The following is a 21700-nucleotide window of genomic DNA, read 5'->3' on the forward strand; positions in this document are numbered from 1 at the left end:
AATTAAACTTAAAATTAAATGGCCAAACAATATGTAAGACATGGATAGGGTAAATATCACTAATGAAGTGTAGGGTTCGAGAGAAGATGAAGTGCACAACCAACTTATTCTGGTTTGACCTAGGTCCAGTCCCTAAAAACCTCCTGAGGTATTTGACAATCACTACAATCTTATCAACATGAAACAAGTATAGCCAAGAGAGAAGAATCTAGGGTAAACAAGGTTAAATCTAATCAACATGAAATGAGAAACAATAAGCGTGCAGTTCATTGCGTATGGGGCTTGCTTTAGAGTCACATACCATAATGAGATGGATGGGATAAGTAATCAAGATAGGCCAAATAAGATAAGCGATGGATTGGACTTCCAACAATGTTGTCTTTGTTGACATTACTGTACTTGTTTTTAATTATTTTAGCTTAAAATTATGATAGAGTATTATACTTTGGTTTTTGAATTTGTTTTTAGTCATGTTATTTGGACAGGATATGGCCATCTAAGTTTGGAGGGCTTAAAAGTTTGGAATTGTTGTTATTAAAGCATTAATCTTTGAAATATTTCTTATTTTGTTGAAAATGAATCGTAATTTTTGTTTGTAGCTTAAAGCTTTTAGGATAAACTAATAATAATAATAATTTTTGACAACACAATATTGTTTGCAGGGTTGGAATGGGTAAAGGTATATCAAAAGCCCCGTACCAAAAAATGTTTGAAATTGATGGTACGACCTTGTTATCCAACTATGTATCTTGAAAGAGAAAAACCTGATATGAGGACTATCTCCGAAGAAATAGTTATTGTTGATAACACATGGATGGTCGGAGATTTGGTAGATTTTTGCGCTGATGGCTGTTATTGGTCCGGAAGAGTGGCTAAGACGTTGGAAGATGGGAAGTTCCAGGTAATACTTACTCAAGTCTCTTTTTTTTTTATTTTACCTTTTTAACGCTCATGGTTCCCAAGATGTTGGGTTTAAATTATTTTCTCCGCATAATTATGGTAGAGAGGAATAATGTAAATTATTCTTTAGCGATTTAAAACTTATTAGTAATTAATTTCGTCAATGAGTACTGATCTGCATGTTCATCTTATTTATAGTGGATATACAAGAATTGATAGCCTGTAGTGAAAAATTAAATTTGCCTAATTACTATCTAATCAGCTGTAATAAATTTATATTATATTTATTTACAGTAAATGATGAGTTAAGCATAATCCTCGGAATTCCCTTTTTAAGTTGGAGCATGTAGGTGATTTGTCAAGTTTGTTGCAAATATAGGAATGTATGGCTCTGTTATGCCCTGTTTGGTAGCAAGAAATTGAAGGTAGGGAAGTGGAATTGGAACTTGAATTAAGATATATGTATGTTTGTTAGGCTTGAACTCACTTCCCTATGGAGCCCAATTGCATAAAAATGGGTGGAACCTAGTTCCTACTCAGCCCCATGAGAATTGAGTTCCACTTCTTATGAAATTGATTTCTAACCATTTTGCCCCCTGCCTGAAACAACTAAGAACCGTACGAGGATGATAGAGGATAGCAGCAGATAGTGGTAGATTATGGGGACAAGATCAAAATGGCAGCGACACTTGTACAAATCTCAACCTCACTTTGAGCTAATGTTCTTATCATTTGCACTGCCCGCAGTGTTGAGGCCATTAGTGAAGCTCCATTGAAGACCTCGGAGAAGAAAATCCCACTCTTCAATGTCATATCTGATAGTTTATGCTTCATCCTGCTCCATGTTCACCGCAAATCTTAATGTTCTACCTCTGCTTCTCAGTCTTTATTGAAGAGCTTGAAGAAGAAAATCCAATGAATTTTGTTCCTCTATCGTCTGGGTTTGCCATTTTGATTTCCCTCTAGCATTTGGATTTCTTTATTTATTTATTTTTTATTTTGATTTCTGTTTATGAAGATTTTTTCACTCTTTAAGCTTGCTAATTTTTTTTGTGATTTCGATTTCTCCAATTTGGTTATTGTTCTTGTTTCTAGCTATGTTCTTTTGGGTTTTGTTCTTGGTTCTTTTCATTTACATCCATGTAATGTTTCTTGTTAAACGGCGTTGCATTTTTGGTAATGGTGGAGGTCAAATGAAAGACATTTTTCAATTTTCATATTAAAAATATTAATGCTATTTTAATTAAAAATTATATCTTACTTGCACTATCCCCAAACATGTTTTAAAATCTACTTTCATTTCCTTTTCTACCTCTAATTTTACTTCTATTTGTGTAAAAAACTTTCATAGGTACCTAATAAAGCATTAATACTTTTTATAAGAGCATTAGCTAGTTAATCATTGGAGTTGATGTGGTTAGTGGGAGTGGTTCTTGACAAGAAAATCTCTAATGAAATAACAATCAACTCCAAGGTGTTTGGTCCTCTCATGAAACACAGAATTAGGGACATTGTGTGGTGGAGCTTAATTTTTACACTTCTATGTTATGAAGTGAAGATCCTCAAATTGAAGATCTTGGAGTAATTGTCTTGTCCATATAAGTTGACACATTGGTAGTGTCATGGCATGGTATTTGGTTCAGGTACTTGATCTTATGATGTCTGTTTTCTTAGCTTTCTGAGCGATAAGATTTCCTCCAAGAAATTTGTAATGCCTAGTATTAGATCAATGATGAGAAGGCAATCCTGTCTAATCAGCATCATCATATCTCTCTATTTGGGGGTAGTTGTGATTCTTATACAAGTCCTTCTAGGTCAGAATACTATCACTACATCCCAATGACTAGTGTTTAGTGGTTGTTGGAATTGACTCACTACCCAGATCCATCTGAGGCATCCGTTATCTTCAAAGAAGCTTGATGTTAGGATCCACTTGAGTGTCAATTGGTTGACATTCTAATATTTTTGTTTGGAAAAAACTTAGGTCAAGTTATTTATATTCATTATATCAAGATTTCCAATCACACATGGCCATGTGTCCCTTTTTGTTTCATGGAGATTTATAATTAAATGCTAATATTTCAAAAATAGGGCATATGGCCATGTGTGATTGGAGAACTTGAGATAGTGGATATAAGAAACTTGATGTAAGTATTGTTTTTTTCCTTTAAGATTATGCAATGAATGTTTTCCTTTAGGACATCCAGTGAATGTTTCTTAAGAGATTGCCACTATAATAATGTATTTTGGTACCTTTAAGTATTTCAATTTGACTAGTATTAGAAGAAATAGATTGTAACATTTAGATGGATGCAATTTTAGCCATAGGAGAGAAAGTATCACCATAATCCAAGACAAGGTCCTATATAGTCCTTGGCAACAAGTTCAAGCATCTAATAGTACCTAATAGTAGTATTAATGCCAACCTTATTATTGGAAGAATGATTCAGAAGTGTTTTTCCATAGTTTCATTATAGAGATAGTATATAAATAGGATCAGATTTCCTTACAATATATTTGGAAATCTCATTGTATTGAATAGAATTTATGATAGGGAATCCTCACGATTGGAGACCGTGATTCTAGGTGATTTAGAAAAGGAAATACACATATTTAAGGGATCTGATCCAAACGGCTGGTGCTAGGAATTAGTGATTGGATTTTGACACTTAAATACCAATTGACACTGAGCAGTAGATTTACTAGGAGGTAGATGGACAAGTTTCTAAGATGCATTGGAGAGGAAAATATTGGAGGATATGAATCTCTTTTATATTTCAAAGCAAGGGATGGCCTATAAATAGAGGAGGGACGAGGATAGGCATTAGTGGCTCATAATGACAGGAAAACATCTTATCCTATCATAATGATATAAATTACACTATTACACTATCTACGTTCCATCTTTTGATATCTTTGCACTCTCCCTTAAGACAGAGTATAAATGTTAATCATGTCTGACTTGTTACAAAGATATTTAACCCAAGCCCTATTATGAGCTTTTGTAAACAAATCACTAACTGACCTACAGTCTTCATATGTCCTGTAGAAACAAAGTTCTCTTGAATCTTATCATGACAAAGTGACAATCAATCTTGATATGTTTTGTGTGTTGATGAAATACATAACTGGAAGCTATGTGTTAAGCAACTTGACTAGCATTCTTACTTGAGGCTGTCATGTTAGGAGTAGCACTTGTCACGAGCATGATTTCACCTATTGCAACAAGTGGGATGAGGCTGTTACATTTATGCAGTATTTGTGGTAACTCATGGTCAACTAACTATTATTATAGGCTATTAACTAATGATTGATTTTCTTCCAAACTTCTCCTTTAGTTTCTTCAAACATCCTTCACCTTTGAGTTGATCTTTGCAACTCTGTCCAAGGAACCAAAGCTCCATAAAAGCAGTCCATGTAGCTTGATTCAACCCATCCAATGTTTTGGGAGCAACAGAGGGAGTTTTTGAAAACGAGGTGGGAAAAGTAAATAGTTTAGGAGCAAAAGATGCCATCTCTAAACTTGAAGATGCTGAAACAAGGCCAGAAATGATGACATATAATGTAGAAAGACCTTAGGGAAGGAGAAAGCTTATGGATAGCAAACAAAGGCTGGACAAGGCTTAAGTGGATTGGATAGAGCCAAAAAGAACATGAACAAAGACCAAACAACACTGAAATGGTGTAGAATCGAGACGAACTGAAACAACACAAACAGTGGCCAATCATGAAAAATGACAGATTGGACTCGACAAATTGGCAGTTGACACACATAATTGGATGAATAATGGTCAGAAAGAGAGCTTCACACACTATCATGTGGCAGTGTGTGGGGAAGATTATTGGGATAGGTGTGTGTAGATGTGTGTATTGGTCATTGAATATTTGATTGACATCCTTGACTGTTGGTATGATGTTTCAATCACAAGGCATAGTGGGTGGAACAATCAACACTTGCTGGGTACGGTTTTAGGATTAAAAAATGGTGTAACAATCAAGAAAGCACAAAAAAGAAGTGATGGACTAGTTATTTGAATGACGCACAATCAATAGACACTATGATACAATGAAGAATATGAAAGAGCATGAAGAACGAGTAAATAATCCTAATAAAATACACTTAAGAAAATAACAGACTTAGTGAAAAATACTTACAATAAAATATTTGACTCAGTAAATAATCCTAATCTTAACAGACTCTACTAGCTCCTAAACTTATGCTTCACTTAAATTGACCACTAGAACTACTACCAAATCCACTAAAATAAATATTAATGAAATAAAATCACGTTCACAAATTAACTGCACATTTGGTACTCTATTAGAGACAGCATTAAAAATATTAAATGGAACAAAAATATTTCTTTCCTCTTTTTAACAATTAGTGATTTATGCTTTGTACAAGACATGGTTTTTTTTTTTGTTGCTAATTGTCTACCCAAATTATATTATAACTAACAATATAATCAAATGAATTTAGCATGACTTTTTTTTTTTTTGCATCTTTCTACTTTCCCCCTAGAACATGATGCTTATGAAAATAGTTTCCATGGAAGTTTTTGCTAATTCTTTATATATTTTGCTTGTCCTATTTTCAAGATCGATTTGTTCCCCCCTCCAGTGGGTGAAGGATCAAGCTATGAAGCTTTCTACAAAGACATCCGCCCATCTTTGGATTGGAGTCCTAAGAAAGGTTGGACAGTCCCTAAAGCTAAGGTTTGTAGTTATCTACTGAAGTTTCTCAATTCTTATTGATATGTAAAGACTGTACAAACCAGAACAATATATAATGTTCTGGAAACCGTAATAAAATCTAGTAATATCTATACAAGATGCAAAACAACAACAACAAAGTTTTATTCCACTAGGTGAGGTCGGCTATATAGATTGCACGATGCCATTGAGTCCTATTCAAAGCCAAATCTTTGGATATATTGTTAATGAAAAGATCTTGTTCAATGGCTTCATTAAGTGTTGTCTTCGGTCTTTCTCTACTCCTTTTTAGAGGACTCTATAATATTTGATCAACTCTTCTCACTGGCGTGTCTCAAGGCTTTCTTTACACGTGACCAAACCATCTCAATCGGTTTTCTACCATTTTCTGATCAATAGCAACCACTCCAACTTTTCCTCATAAATGTTCATTACGGATCTTGTCTTTTCTTGTATGACCACACATCTATCTCAGCATTCTCATTTCGGCAACTGCCATTTTATGTTCATGTTGTTCCTTTAAAGCTCAATACTCACTGCCATATAGCATTGCTGGTCTTATAGCAATGCGGTAAAACTTTCCTTTGATTTTATTAGATACCTTCCGATCACAGATAACTCCTGTCGCTATTCTCCATCCAAACCACCTAGCTTGAATTCTATAACTAACATCTCCATCAATTTCATCATCTTTTTGCATAATTGATCCCAAATATATAAACTTTTCCACTTATGGAATGAATTGATCTTCCAATTTGACCTTCAAATCTATTCTAACTTGTCTCTCACAAAAAACACAATGCATATATTCTGTCTTGCTTCTACTCAAATAGAAACCTTTCGATTTCAAGGTTTTTCTCCATATCTCAAGTTTAGCGGTGATCTCTTCATTTGACTCAGCCAAGAGAAGAATATCATCAACAAAAACATGCACTTAGAGATATCTTCTTTGATATGCTCAGTTAGAATATCGAGAACTAAGTTAAATAGATAACGACTCAAAGATGATCTCTGATGTAGGCCAATTCTTATAGAAAGCCCTTTATCTCACCGCTCGGCGTTCTAACCCTAGTTGTGACCCCCTCATACATGTCTTGTATGATTTTGATATAAGCGACACGCACACCTTTCTCTTTTAAAGCTCTCTAAAGCACTTTTCTAGGCACACGGTCATAAGGTTTTTCAAATCAATAAAAATCATATGCAAGTCTCTTTTGTGGCTTCGATACTTTTTCATTAACCCCCCAGTAAATAAATCGCTTCTGTTGTTGATCTTCCTAGCATGAACATGAATTGGTTTTCAGAATACATGTATCCAATCTCAACCTATGTTCTATCGCAATTTCATGGTATGGCTCATGAGTTTAATCTCCTTGTAGCTAGCATAGTTTTGGATATCTTTTTTATTCTTATAAATAGACAGTGAAGTACTTTTTCTTCAATTATTAGGCATTTTTTTGGAGCAATATCTCATTGAATAACTTAATAAACCATAGCACACCACCTTTACTCAAACATTTTCAAATTTCAATAGGAATACTATCAGGTTCAACTGCTTTATTGTTTTCCATTTTCTTAAGAGCTTCCATAGCTTTACCAATTCGAATTCTTCGATAAAAAGCTAAATTATGTTTCTCTTCTCCAATTATCAAATCTTCAAGCTCATAAGTCAATCCTTCGCCCCCATCATTGAATAGCTTATAAAAGTAGGCTTCTCATCGATCCCTAATATCACCATCAATAACCAAAACTCTATCTTCTTCGTCTTTATACATCTCACTTGGTCCAAATCTCTTGTTTTTCTTTCTTTATTCTCTACAATCTTGTAAATCTTGCATTTCCCAATCTTAGTCCCTAAATCCTTATAGAACTCCTCAAAAACTTTAGAACGAGCTTCAACCACTGCTCTCCTAATCTCTTTTTTAGCTACACAGTACATTTCCTAATTTTCAGTATTATTAAACAAATGTATCGCTTTAAATCAATCTCGCTTATGCCTGATTTGCTCTTGCACATTCTCGTTTTACCATCATGTCTCTTTATCTCTTCAACCATGACCTTTTAATTTACTCAAAATTGTTTTAGCCACCTTTTGGACCTTCTTAGTCATTTTCGTCCACATAAGATTAGCATTTCCTTGTAGCTCCCAACCCCCTTCTTTTAAAAGAGTCCTTTTAAAAGTCTCTTCCTTCTCTCCCTTTAATTGCCACTATTTGACCCTTGGGGTTGATATTTGTTGTCGTTTTTGTTTTATATGCTTAATACATACATCAAGGACTAGTACCTTATGTTGTGCTGTCACACCATCTCTAGGAATTAGTTTACAATTTGTGCAGAGTTTTCTATTAGGGTTCCTTACTAGAAAGAAATCAATCTGCGACCTAGAGGTTCCATTCTTATAAGTGATTAAATGCTCCTCTTTTTTCTCAAAGCACGTGTTAACAATTTGAGGTTGTACATGAGGGAGAAATCAATAATAGTTTGCCCGTTATTATTACGTACTCCAAAACCCATACCACTATGAGCCCCTATATATTGCCCCGCTTTTTTACCAACATATCCATTAAGATCACCGCCAATAAAAATCTTTTCCACGAGTGGTATGCTTTGAATCAAACCCTCTATATCCGTCTAAAATTTCTCCTTAAGATGGTCTATTGCTCTTGAGGTGTATATGCACTAACCACATTGATAGTGTCTCTCCTCATGATTATTCTTAAAGAAATGATTTTATTTTCTATCTTTTTGACTTCCACCACATTCTTTTTCTATTCATTATCGACAATAATACTAGCTCCATTCCTTGTGCCTACCTTTCCTGTGTACCAAAGTTTGAAACCATTAGTATATTTGAAAGCCTTCTCAGCAGCGTATTTAGTTTCTTGAAGCACAAAATATTAATCTTCCGCTTGTCCATTACTTCCACCACCTCCCTTGATTTACCATACAGGGTTCTAATGTTCCAAGTGCCAAACCTGATCTTGCTTCCATGAACTAACTTCTTTAATTGCCTCTATACATAAGAGACAATGGAAATAAATCTAATAAATCAAATCTGACTTGTTGTCCTGTATAATTGGGTTACAATATTAGAATGGATAATGTAAGCATCTTAGATGGAATTGTGTATTCGGCCTTAGAATGCTGCCCAACACCTCCTCCAACGCTCCCCATCCAACAGGTGAATCTGTATCAAGCATTCGCAGCTTGCTACTTAATGCATCAAATTTCTTCCTAGAAAGTGGCTTGGTGAGAAGATCAACTACTTGAGATTTGATTATACATAATCTAGTCACAATAGAAATTCATTCCTCTTTCACTGAAATTTGGCTTTTTGCCTAATTTGCTCTCTTTCCTTTTCGGCTGGAACTTCTTAACTACAAGTTTTCTTGATCGAATATAAGCTGCAAATTCAGAGGCAAGAGCTAGTGACTTTAGGGACAACATCAAACTCAGGGACTCAAAATATGAGACAAGGTGGCATGAAACAAATGTTAGAATGGAGGAAAATCAGATTTGGAAAATATAGAGAAATTTTTTTTTTTCCAAAGGAAATATGCAAAATACATAAATAAATTAAAGAATTTGAGATTTGTATAAAGAAATAAAATAAAATTTGATGAATGAGATAGAGTCAAACCAGATTTGAGGAATGAAGATTCAATCAAATCAGATTTGGAAATAATGGGATTTTTAGATCAAAGATTTACCAATTCCAAATCCAAGCCTTTTATCCTATTGTAATCTCCTTTTTTTTTCCCCCCTCCTATAACTTTTTCTTCATATGTATACTTTTGCTCCTTTTTTTCCCTATTACTGATCTTTTTTCAGACAATTTGTCTTGGCTATTTCCTTTGTTGCTTTCCCCTTTGAGCAAAGTGCCTTTTGCCTCTCTTTTTAGATATGCAAATTTCAAAGAAAAGGAGAAAAATTAGTAGCAAGATCAATATTTTTTTTCCATCATGGAATTAGATTTGATGAACGATAAAATTTGGAAGATGAATTGACTCTGGATAGGAAAGATAATGGTGAAGTTGAGAATGAAGAAGATGAAAAGTGAAGGAAGGAAAAAGACACAAGACAACCTGTTTAGAGGAACCCATGCTATAAAGCAAAATGGTGTGAACCCCATAGGTGATCTACTCTAGGACCCTAGAAACCACTGTATTAAAATCAGATCAGCTGGGTTGGATTGGAAACCAGTGACCTGGCTTGTCCAGTCAACCATTGTGAATCGGAAAAATCTGACCAAGGGTGACCCCAGAGTAACTCGGACCAACCTAGGAGTAACCCAGTTATCTTGACTGGTTTGGTGGGTTAATTGATTGCCTCTTTTTTTAAAAGCTATTTTGATGGAAAAAAAATTCTCTCTCTTTTTTTTTAAGTTGATAATTATTACTTAGTCATTGAATGATTGTAGGGAGGAATATTTTGTTATCATATATCTATTTTGATATTTTGTTAGGGTGAGTATTTAGCGATTTTGAAGTATGATATTTTGATTTCAATTTGTCAGAGGAATTGTAAAGAAGGTTGGAAAGAAATTGTAATAGTATTATTATTTTATTAATGACTCAAGATGCTAAATTGATATTTAGTTCTTGGATGGTATGATGAAAATTTAAATTATTTTTTAATTTTTTATCTCTCAACGGTTTGACCTCAGTTTGACTATAGTCTAATCTACTGACTCTTAAACCATTGCTTTAACTGGTTTAGTATCCAATTTGTTTGTCAGTACCTTGCTAGAAAATCATTTGGACATCACACCAGGAAACTCACAAGAAGCACTCGCAAATGATAGGGGTGATGTCACAAAAGGGTCAACCTTTGATAAGCCATGAGTGTTCTCACAGAACACCAAGCAACAAGTGCATAACTTGCCAAAGATTGAATATTTGTCAAATCTTTGTGTTGTGCATTTTATTTTTGGCTGAAAGGATTGGTTGAGTTTTAATTTATTTTTACCTTTTCTTTATTGGGACAAGTTTGGTTGATTTTTGCTGGTCAACCTCCTTCACATGTCATCGTGCTTTATCGTGGAAAATAGGCATCACAGTTAGGCTGCTTCTACTCTGTTTTTCTGCAAAATAGCTTAACCTTGTTTTTTCAATTCTCTTCAACTAAGAACCTCTTTTATATTAGTCAATGGAAGTGTGTTAGGGTTGACCTAACTGTCACAAAGGGCAAACGGTGTTTTGATGTCCATTCTTTAATGATGCATTTCAATTTATTTGCTTCATTGGTATCACACTTGTCATGAATACTATAGTGAAAATGCAAGTTGGTGTTACAGTGGCCTTAAATATTATTCTACAAGACAGCAAAGTTAATATTTTCCAGTTGTCTTCCATTAGTTCTGTTACATTATTATAAGTATTATTGTGCTGATATATTCATTTTGTTTAGCAAGAAATTTGACTATCAAAGGTTATTTATGTCTGCTGATGGAGTTTGTGATCAGGTGCTAAATGGTGGAAAACAACGGCTTTGTGCTCAGTTAATTAAGCCTGAACATTCAGGTAAATTAGTTTCACAATGTGCTATTTTTCACTCTTGATTTTGTAGGAGATATTTGTCAACCTTGTAGTCATTTGTGTGCAACTGATTTCAAATTTTTTTTCCCCCTTAAAATGTCAATTGCTTACTGTTTGAGGGGAAACCTATGACTTGCTGACTAATAAAGTGAGTCTTAAAGAATTAGGTGTTTGATATTATATAGGAGCCTATGTGATATCTTAGATCCTAAAATCTTGGAACAAAACTTTTTGTTCAAGACATTGTGGCTTGGGCCCGTGATTAAGTTTCCTTAGTTTTAAATATTATTTGATATTATCAGCTATTATTATTTCCTTAGATGGTGCGATTTTCATTCTGATTTGATTATGTTTTGAATTATTTCCCTCTAACTGTGTCACCTAGCTGTTCCTAGTGAGAGGCTATAACCTAGGATGAGTGCCTTTAAATATTTCTTCTAACTATTGAATAAAATTCAAGTTTTCTGGGCAACATCTACACTTTTAAAGCACAAAAGAAGATATACTATTGACAAGGTAAAGGAGATTAAAAATTGAAAAGGTTAAAATGATGCTATACATGTTACATACATGAGAACTTAAGAAACTAATGGAGACTTGGTATTATGGGATACCTAAATGAGATTGAGTTGAATGAGATGTTTAATGGGATATTTAAGTGGGTTAAGTTTTTCACATCAACAGCTAGCTTATGAGTTGGGGTTTTCAATCCCACTTTAGTGTCCATCAATTGATAGCAAAGTCAAGTTGTTGGTAGTTTTAGAGAGGATTGCCTATGGGGGGTTTTGACTGGCAGGTGGCCAAGTAAAGTGCTATGGAGTGTAGCTACTAAGACTTCGGCTTTCCATAAGAGTTCAATTAATGGAAACTTGGTATCATGGGATGCTAATTCCCACATTGAATAGTATGGAATGCATAATGAAGTATTTAAGTGGGTGTGCTTTGCTGTCTCAACAACTAGCTTTTGGGGTAGATTTCTCATCCTGTTTAGGCACCCATCATTAGCACCGGCCCCATGCTAGTAGATGGATACTTACCATTCCTAGCATGCTTTGCAAAAATTCAAATGTGACTTTAACCAAAGCTTTGGTCAACATGTTAGTTACTTGACTTTGAGGAATAATATTATCAAGATTGATGATTTCTAGATCCATTTTTCACTTTATGAAGTTTTTTGTCAAGGTGTACATGTTTTGCGATGTCATAATGAATGAAATTATGGACAATGTAGACATGTTGTGGAACCTTCATTGAACACCCCCCCCCCACCCCCAAATGAACCTTCATAGGAGCCTTTCCAACCATAATCCCTAATAGATGTTGTGAGTAGGAAGACTGATTGAATGAATTCATATATATTGTATTGAATTTGATTATTTTACAGGGCTTTAAACAACTATTTCAGCGATATAAGTGGAAAAACATTAAAGCCTATAATCCTATTAATGAATAATAAAAATACTTTTCTCATCCTGATTCCAGCGAGATAGTTTCAAGATTTTCCACAAATGCCCATAGGCAAATCCTTGTACTAAGATTTAACACTAATCTGATCACTCAAGAGAGATTGCTTTTTATTCTCCAAGCATGGCTATATGTAATACCCAATGGTAGACTACTAGACTTTCTATTGGGTTCTTGTAATACTACACAAAAAGTAAAAATTTACCAAAATGCTACTTGGATATGGTTGTGGCATACTAAGAACCAACAAATGATTATTTCAGTAGCTCGATGCATATGTGATTGAGAGGCTCAAGGTTTAACAGCAAATTGGAGTCAGGCTCATGGTGGCTGATGGTTAGTTGGTTGGGAAAAACTATTAGTATAAATAGTTAGTTACTTAGGGGGCAGGTGTATTGTTATATGGTTGTTAAAGTTAGATAAAAGGTTGAGTTAGGGAAGACTACTAGTATTGTGTGACTTTTGAGGGCAATGTTGTTTCTCGTACATCTGAAGCATAAACTACACCTTATTATTTACACAAGGGAGATGCATAGAGTAAATGTTAATAAAGTCTAATAAATCCTAACAAATACTAATAAGGCAATATTCAAATATTTATAATAATTATACAATATTCCCAGTTCCCTCTCAAGTTGGATCATACATGGTAATCATGTTGAACTTAATACAGCTTTCAAAAGCATGTCTTAGAGGTCCTTTTGTTAATACATCTATGACTTGAAATTTGATAGGTAGATAAATTAAACATATGATTCCTTCTACAACCTTTTCTCCTATGAAATGTTGATCCACCTCCTTATGTTTAGATCATTCATTTGAATGGGATTTCAAGCCATGCTAATAGTGTCCTTGTCACAATAGAGTGCTCATGGTAAATCCAAGGACTCATTTCAGCTACACCTCTTCCAATGCCCTTGACTTGGATTTAGCATTGCTCTGAGACAACTTTTTGTTTTTAACTTTTCCTAGTAACTAGGTTCCTTCGTATGAAGGAGTAGGAACTTGAGGCTAGTCTTCGATCAGGATAGGTTAGTCCCCATTCTACATTGATGTTCACCTCTACAATCCTTTGTTCATGTTTTTAGAAGAAAAGTCCTCCACATGAAGAACCTTTTAAATACCAAAATTCTATAGGCTAATCCCATCTGCTTCTTTGTCTCACATGTATTGGCTGGCTACATTTAATGCAAAAGCTATTTTGTGTGATAGAATACCAATTACTGAGGCATAATGGAAGATATGAATAGATATTATTTTGATATTTTCTATTGAAAAATATTATATAGGCTGTTGATAGGATCTAGTTTATCTTGAATCAAATATTTCAATATTTGGTTAGAGATATTAGGGTTATCATTAGATTATTATCTTTAGCTTTTATTATTTCACCTAGTGGAACAAGGTTCTGTTGTTATTATTGTTGTAAGCTCTTTGTCATACGTGGGCTAGCCTTCCTAAAGATAGTCATTCAGGGTATAATATTTCACTTTGATGTTATGGACTTTGAGAGATCATTGATTCAACCTTGTTGTAGCATGTTTTGGGAGTTAAGATGACAAATTTACTAAGGTTTGCACTATAATAGTATAATCTTGGGTTGTTTCGCTTAAGGAACTTTTATTTGAATTCTAAGTGATGTAACATTTAATGCAAACAGAGTGATTTAGGGTAGAAGGAGAAATAGAGAAAGAGGAATGGGAAAATGAACAGAACTTAGAGAGGGAGTGAGAGAATCTAAAGAGGGGAAGAGAGAGATTTCATACGCTTAAATTTTCATTCATCCAAAAGTCCTTCCATACATAAGCTTCCTACCCCTATTATAGATTAGCATTTCCTTCTTTATTTAGTAATCTTAATGACAACTTGCTATTAAAATTAAAGTCGAATTTGGTTTCCTCCACTGGAAGGAGGTTTGGTGACAATTTACTAACAAAATCAAATTTGGTTTTCCTCCACTAGGAGACAGCTTGAAGATAACTTCCTAATAAAATATAGAAGCTGAATAATTTGATACCAGAAAAGATTGCTATTATGGGTAATAGAGAGAGAATAGAGGAAATAGGCTAAACAGTAAAATATGAAATTCACTTAATACCAATTACACTCATCAAAGCCCCCATTTATAGTATTACTACCCATATTCCCAAATTACCCTTCACCTTATTCCTAATTCCCATGTATCAATATACTCCCCCTAGAAAAAGATCCTTGTTGTCAAGGATTAGTACAAAAGCAGTGAAAAAAAGAAATACTCAAAATAAAGCTGTTTTTTTCCCCTCTAGCTTTGCAGACTTATAAAAGAAAAAAAAAATCGAAATGCAAATGAATGGGCATCAAAACCTAAGCCCACTAGTGTGCCCTTGGTCCAAAAGTCCATTGTCACTCTGCATGTAAGCCCAAGTAACTTCCAACATTGAAACTTCATAAACTTTATGCCTCACATCCATCCAAGAACTTTTGGACCCATATATGCTTAAGAGACCTATATATGCTACAGAGGCCCAACCCCACTATTGTCAAGCCCTTTCTTAATAGGATCCTCCTTGTTGCCACGTGAGACACACACTGACCAAATATAGAAACATTTCCGTCAATGTATAGGACATAAACGGAAACTTCAAAGTTCACACCGCATGGAATTCGAACCACACTCTTCCATGTCTTTAGAACCTTTTCTATGAATTCTCTCCCTCCTCACATGATGCCACAGTTCCAATAGTGTTGTTCCTCTATTGCGGCTGTGACAGTCAGTACTCATAGCAGCAAAATTCTAAAACCCATGAACACTTGTAAAGCTTCACCTGACTCGTCTTTTCTAAGAGCTTCACCTAACCTAAAAACAGAGTTTCCCCAACTCGATTTGTTTGGGGGTCACCCTTGGCCAATATCATTGTCAGAATTTTCCCATTTTTTAAACAGTACAAGCAGCTCCAATAAATGCGGTAGTGGAATTTGCATGGGTAGGATAAAATATCCTTGTGGTGATAAAGGAACCACGCATCTCTGTCCTTTGCAGCATCTCCATCCTTGCTTCAGTGAAAATGATGACCAAGGAGAGAAGGAAGAACACCCTTTGAAGAAACTAGAGGGGCACAAACCAATGTGGAAGCATACATTGGGTCTAGGCCCTTGTGCGTTTCCTGTGTCTTCTTCTTCATTGAAATTAATGCTTCGTTGGTGGATGTGCGGTGTGTGGAATTTGGCATAAATGCAAGACGACCCGAGAAACAATAGCTTTTGCACACCCTTGGGAGAAGAAGAATTAATCACATTTGTTTGGATTTGAAGATTGATGGTGATGAAATTAGCAAGAAAGAGCTGTTGACATGAATGCTGCCAACTTTAGCTTCAATAACAATAGGCAATTGAGGCTGCTTTATGGCCAAGAAAACTTCAAGTTCGTACTGGCAAGTGGGCTCAAGCTTGCTCCTGAAGCATAGAACAAGATTAGTGAAGCTAAGTTGAGTTAGCTTGTAGACAATAGTTGACCATACAAACAGATACGCGTTCGCAATGAACATAGGAGGGCCATTGGCTTGCAACTTGGGTTTGTCCCCAAGTGATTGTGGAAGTAAGTTAGACTTAGGGCCCAAAATAAAGGAAGACTGAGATGCCCTAAAATCAACAATCTGAATAGTAAATGGAGAAGACGTGTGTGATGCATTGTGAGCAGAGAATGATGGACGCGCATTCTTGTGCAGAGCATGATTTAGTCGAAGATGTAGCAGTAGGTGTGCTGATAAGGATCGTCGATGATGAATATAGAGGAAGCCATAGTGGTGGTTACCTTTATGGCTTAGAGATCTTGATTTTTTTGATGCAAACTCAGTGTTGATGACCCTAGCAACATTTTCGATAAGATCATATCCCTTACTTGGTGAGTCATCCAGTCCCTAGGTCTTAGATTTCCCTCTAATTTTGTCCCATTTCTTGTCTTCATCTTTGTCACCATCCATCAATTTTGCGTCAGTGTCCTATTGGTCTTGCTTATCAAGAGCGACATCTACGTCTTCATCTAGTATGTTTTCATTTGAATCAATTTATTGCAAAGCCAGCTCGTCTCCAACTTCATCGTTATTTTTCTCTTTCGGTTTGATGAGTAGCATAGATGTAAATTCCCCTTCTCAAGAAGTAGGTACTAAAGGATTCATATCAGAAAGCTTAGAAATCATCTCTCGTAAATAATCTTCAAGCTGAGATGCCGTAAGCTTGAGCTCTAAAAGATCCTTTAGATTTCTGATCTAGGTGATCAGTCACCAAATCAAGAAGGATATGATCATGATCAAGGCGGTGCATCTTTAGATCGAATGTTTGGTGATATTGCTATTGACCAGATAGAGGCTCTGATACCTTTGTTAACAGAGAGAGAATAGAGGGTATAGGCTAAATAGTGAAATATGAAATTCACTTAACACCAATTTCACCCATCAAAGCTCCCATTTATAGGATTACTATTCGTATTCCCAAATTACCCCTAACCCTATTCGTGGTTCTTGTGAATCAATTGCATTATTCGAATGACAGAGTACAATACTTATAGGAATAGTCCTAGGTTATTAGAAGATTTTAGGATCAGTCCATAATTACATAATCATAGGAGAATCAAGAAAATCAGCAAATTCAAAATTCAAAAACAAAATTAGATCTACTATGATTCTAGGAGATTGATAGGAAATTAAATTTGATTAAATATTGCTAAATGAGGAAGACCCAAGGCCCAAGTAGCATCAATAGAAGCAAAATCAAATTTATTTTCCTCCTAAACTAGAAAGAAACTTACAAAATAATTAAACACAAAAAGCAAAGTAATTTCTTCATATAGGTTTCTTCAAAAAATGTGTCATTTTTGTATTCCATCACTAAGTTAACTAAGCAATGGAAATGCAAATTGACAAGGGTAAAATGAAGGTGTGTTTTGGTCTTTGTGGTATAAAAATCGAATGGATGGATGATAGTGAATGAAATGCGAAAAAATGGATCTCTTGAGGTTTGGTTAGGTGGCAAATTTTGATTCCTTTCATTAGGGGTTGAGTATGCACTTTTCTTTTAATTAAGGCTTGATTAAGGGAATGCACCTAACACTATTGTGCTATGTCATCTTTTAACCACCTTAATTAATAAAACAATCATCAACACACATCTCAAACAAGCACAATTCATGGAATCAATCCATAATCCACATTATCATGCTAACTAACTTAGCACAAATTAACCCAACTAAAATATGCATTAATATATCAAAGTACTTAACTACAATAATCTCAATCCAATTACACAGAAAATTTAGCCCAAGACAAATGGAGTCCATAGCTCAATTTCAACATTACATAAATAGACACATATATATCTAGGTAAATCCAAATACACAACAGAGAACAAACATAAAATGGAACTAAATACTCCCCTAATGAAAAATCCATAGCTTAGCCACCATCCATCCTCAAGAGATGAACTCAGCCACTCAGCCATAGAAGAGGCTCCACATAGTAGCTCATGTCCACAACTATGGTAGATGAGGTGGAAGAAGTGGAAGCGTGAAGGTAAGGGACAAAGATGAGAGATGGAAGCCGAATAGGAGATAAAAAATGGAGATACAGTGAAGGAATTAGCAAAATAAGAGGCTAGGGTTTGATTAAAATGTCTACCTAGGTCCTAAACGAGTTGGGCTGTTGAGTGGGTGATCCATTAAAGCTGCTCCAGATTCGGATTGATAAGTTGTTGATATGATAGGTTTGCAACGTGAACATGTACTTTTGCTGCTGCGAAGATCATAGAGAAGACTTCTTCATTTAAGCACGTTTGCCACGATGAAGATTGCAGAGAAGGCCAACTTGAATCTTCAAGTCTTCTTACTCCTTGTTTGAGTCCTTGCACGTCTTTTCTTCATATTCCAAGATAACTACAAAGTAAAAACAATGCTGTGCAGCATCAAAAGGTTTAAGCAATCCAAATTACCTAAGAGCAATCACAAAAACATGCAAAACAAACTTAGCTTTGAAATCATACAATTGCTCTAAGTCAATCAACAGCTATAAGATGTGAAATAATGTTCAAGAAAGTAGTTAATGCACTCAAAATGCAAGGCAAAACACTAAGCAAATTTTGTCCAATCAATCGTCCTTAGGTATTTGGCTAGTAAGGAAGAGTGAGTGTGATCCTTTCTCCCTTTTCTTTATTAGATTCTCTTTTTCCCTTGCTGTATTTTCTCTATTATTTTAGAGCACCTATCTTGTATGTGAGAAACAAATCAGCTTCCCACCAAGCCTTTATATCTTTCTTTATGAGTAGCTTCTTTCTCATTGTCTTCTTTTTCTTATTCTTCAGCCGCATCATAGAGTTTCAAGTTCCTTTTTGTTTTGCTTTTTTGTTTTTGTTTTTGTTTTGGGACCACAATTGGAGTTTCCTCAAGTCTACAAACCAGCATGCTCGTTTTCCTTAGATGATCAAGTATATACTTCCTCTAGGATGCATAGATTCCTCATTTTGAACTAGCAACTTCCATTCCGATAAAGTTTTTCAGGTTCTTGAGATAATTGACTTCAAATTCTTTTCCAAGAGTAATCTTTAATCTTTCTACTTCTCAATATGATCTGTGAGAATTATGTCATCAACATACGCAATAAGGATGCATTTCTTACTCTCAGCTTTCGCAATCATCATATAATCTAATAATCCTTATTTGTGGCCTTTTCAAACCCTAGAGAGAGTCGTATAGACCCTTTTTTATTTTGGCTCTCCATTTAAAAAGGCATTTGTGGTATCCATAGGATAGCAGATGGCTGGTTTACTTCCAAAAACTCAACTTCACTTGCTTTAAAACCAAAATTACGGTGAAAAAGTGGAGTGAATTACAATAATGAAATCCGTAGGATGGATGTTGTACGATTCACTTTATTGCGATGAATAAGTGGAGTGAATTACAATCATAGCTCTTAAGGTTCTAGATATTTAACAGAAACATTAATGAAACAGCAAGGAAAACATAAACAATGGCTCACAGCCTGGTTTTCAAAGAGATCAGGTCCTCTATTCTCAAGGTACTACTCTCCTCCCCTCCCGTTGCCTTTTTTCCCTCTATTTGCACGTCCATTACCCTACTGCTAGAGGCAGCCTGTTTCCCCATTCTGTCCTCTACCTTCATGTATATTCCCATCACGTGGACCTGAACTTGTTTGGCTTATTTCTCCTTTCTTAGCCCTCTTCTTATGTATTCCACCCGAGACTTGGCAGGCCCAACAGTGTTTTTGTCATTATTATTATTATATTATTGCTTTTTCTTTCTGGAAACTACGTTGAAGAATGTCTGATATTTCCTTTGGAACCATATCTTGTTTCTTGCTTTTCGTTGGTATATTCGTATGATCATCCTAGAAATACTATCTCAGTTTCATATTGTTTACGAGCACGTTTTCTTATGCTGCAGATGGAAAAGCAGCTGTTCAAACTTCCGTAAGTACATCCTCACAATGTAGCTCTTCACATTCTTCTCCAATTACTGTGCCTTTCTTAGACGCTCCGGAGGGACGCATCACAGTGAATAATGCTGCTAGAACCGGCATGGACATAGAAGCAGGTGATCCTAGCACTAGAGAAACGAATTATTCAGATAATGCTCCAAGTACTTATATTAGGGCTGAGTCAGCTGAAAATATGCCCAAGAAAGAAATTAATGACGGGTTGTTTAATGAACAACCCCCAAAAAAGTTAAGAAAGGATAAAAGTATTTGTCTAGATTCAATGTTTTTACATAGCATAGAAGGTGCAATACTGGACTTGGAGGAGCTTGTAAATAGAGTTAAATGGATAAAGGGCCTATTGGAGTTTGGGATGCCTTCGTCATGTACTGGCCAATCATTTTGGGAATTTAGGCAGCATATTGCATAATTGCTTTTTTCTTTTTTATGTACCATATTTAAATGTAGCTTGCTTCTGGCCAGATGCAAAATCAGCGACATCTTCATTACATTTTGTTAATTCTTTGATACTGGTGATATCATGTGATGTAACAGTTGCCCAAAAACAAAAGGAGATAATTTGTAATGCTCAGATTTAGGTTGTACGCGGATTTAGGGGGAGTACCATGACATGTAGCGATGGTGAGTTGATATCTTTTCAGGCCTAGTTGTGACAAGGGTTAGAGATGATGACGGGGAAGTCATTATTTGCTTTATAACTCAATCTTTGTGACTGGCATATTCTTCTAGTAAGTTGGTTGACTCACTAAATGAGTAAAGGGGCATCACTGAGTTAAACTGAATCTTGTGTGGTTGTGTATGAATGTTCATTAGTCGTTACTTCCATATGGTATTAATGATAGTGATTAATGTTTTTATTTTGCCGTTGTATCTTTTAGGTTAGTTTTTAACGGTTGAAAGCATATAAATTAGCATGTAAACAATCTTCCAAGTAAACAAGATCTACTTACTTTTTCAACAATTATGTCTCATTTAACCATGTTAAGTAATGAGCCAATGAGCTACTAGACATTCTACCCGGTATAATTTGATTTTTGGTGAAAGTCAAATATTTCTCTCAGAATTGTCGAGTGTGTTGAATTTGTCCCGATTGTTTTGCCACTTCAAAATCTTCTATGATAAGGCAATTTTAGCTATCAACTGAAATTTTAATGGAACATTTGTAGATTGTTATGTTATTAGGTGGTGATAATATATGATTGAAAAAATTATATGGAACACATTTCCTGTATCTCTTCTAGATCTTCGTACAAAACAATGGAAGTTTTCTTGGGATTGCTCAATGAACTCTCATGCATATAATGATGTAACTTACGAATTATTTATCTGAGGTGCTCACATCTAAACTTATTTTTTTTTTAATTAACCATCCAAACAATTTTCATTTTGTCAAACTTTTTTTTTTATTACAAAAGCTAATCCAAATACAAATCACATCACATTATCTGATTTTTATATATTAAAAATAAAAGTATTAAAATATTAAAATTAAACATATCCTCTAAATATTATTATTAGGAAGAAATTGAAAAAATACCAAAATAATTAATTATATATATTATGTGGATAAATATATCCTCTAAATTAGTTCATATAAACATCTAAAAA

At 34.9% G+C, this 21700-nt stretch overlaps 1 protein-coding gene across 6 annotated transcripts in view; it reads left to right on the forward strand.

Annotated features, from left to right (window-relative positions):
* Window positions 1-20917, forward strand: part of LOC114747427 (uncharacterized) — a 44364-nt gene extending 23447 nt beyond the window's left edge. For 5 of the 6 annotated variants that reach the window (XM_028935755.1, XM_028935770.1, XM_028935762.1 and 2 more), the window contains 4 exons: window positions 663-901; window positions 5500-5616; window positions 11078-11135; window positions 20041-20917. In XM_028935755.1, the coding sequence (XP_028791588.1) occupies window positions 663-901; window positions 5500-5616; window positions 11078-11135; window positions 20041-20501 (875 nt within the window). In that variant the 3' untranslated portion in view covers window positions 20502-20917. The remainder of the gene's footprint in view (window positions 1-662; window positions 902-5499; window positions 5617-11077; window positions 11136-20040) is intronic. The other variant, XM_028935784.1, reaches the window with a different exon arrangement.
* The last annotated feature ends 783 nt before the right edge of the window (window positions 20918-21700 follow it).

This window comes from Neltuma alba, unplaced genomic scaffold, assembly GCF_004799145.2.
Source record: "Neltuma alba isolate B1F8T4 unplaced genomic scaffold, ASM479914v2 tig00000874_pilon, whole genome shotgun sequence".
Lineage (NCBI taxonomy): Eukaryota > Viridiplantae > Streptophyta > Magnoliopsida > Fabales > Fabaceae > Neltuma > Neltuma alba.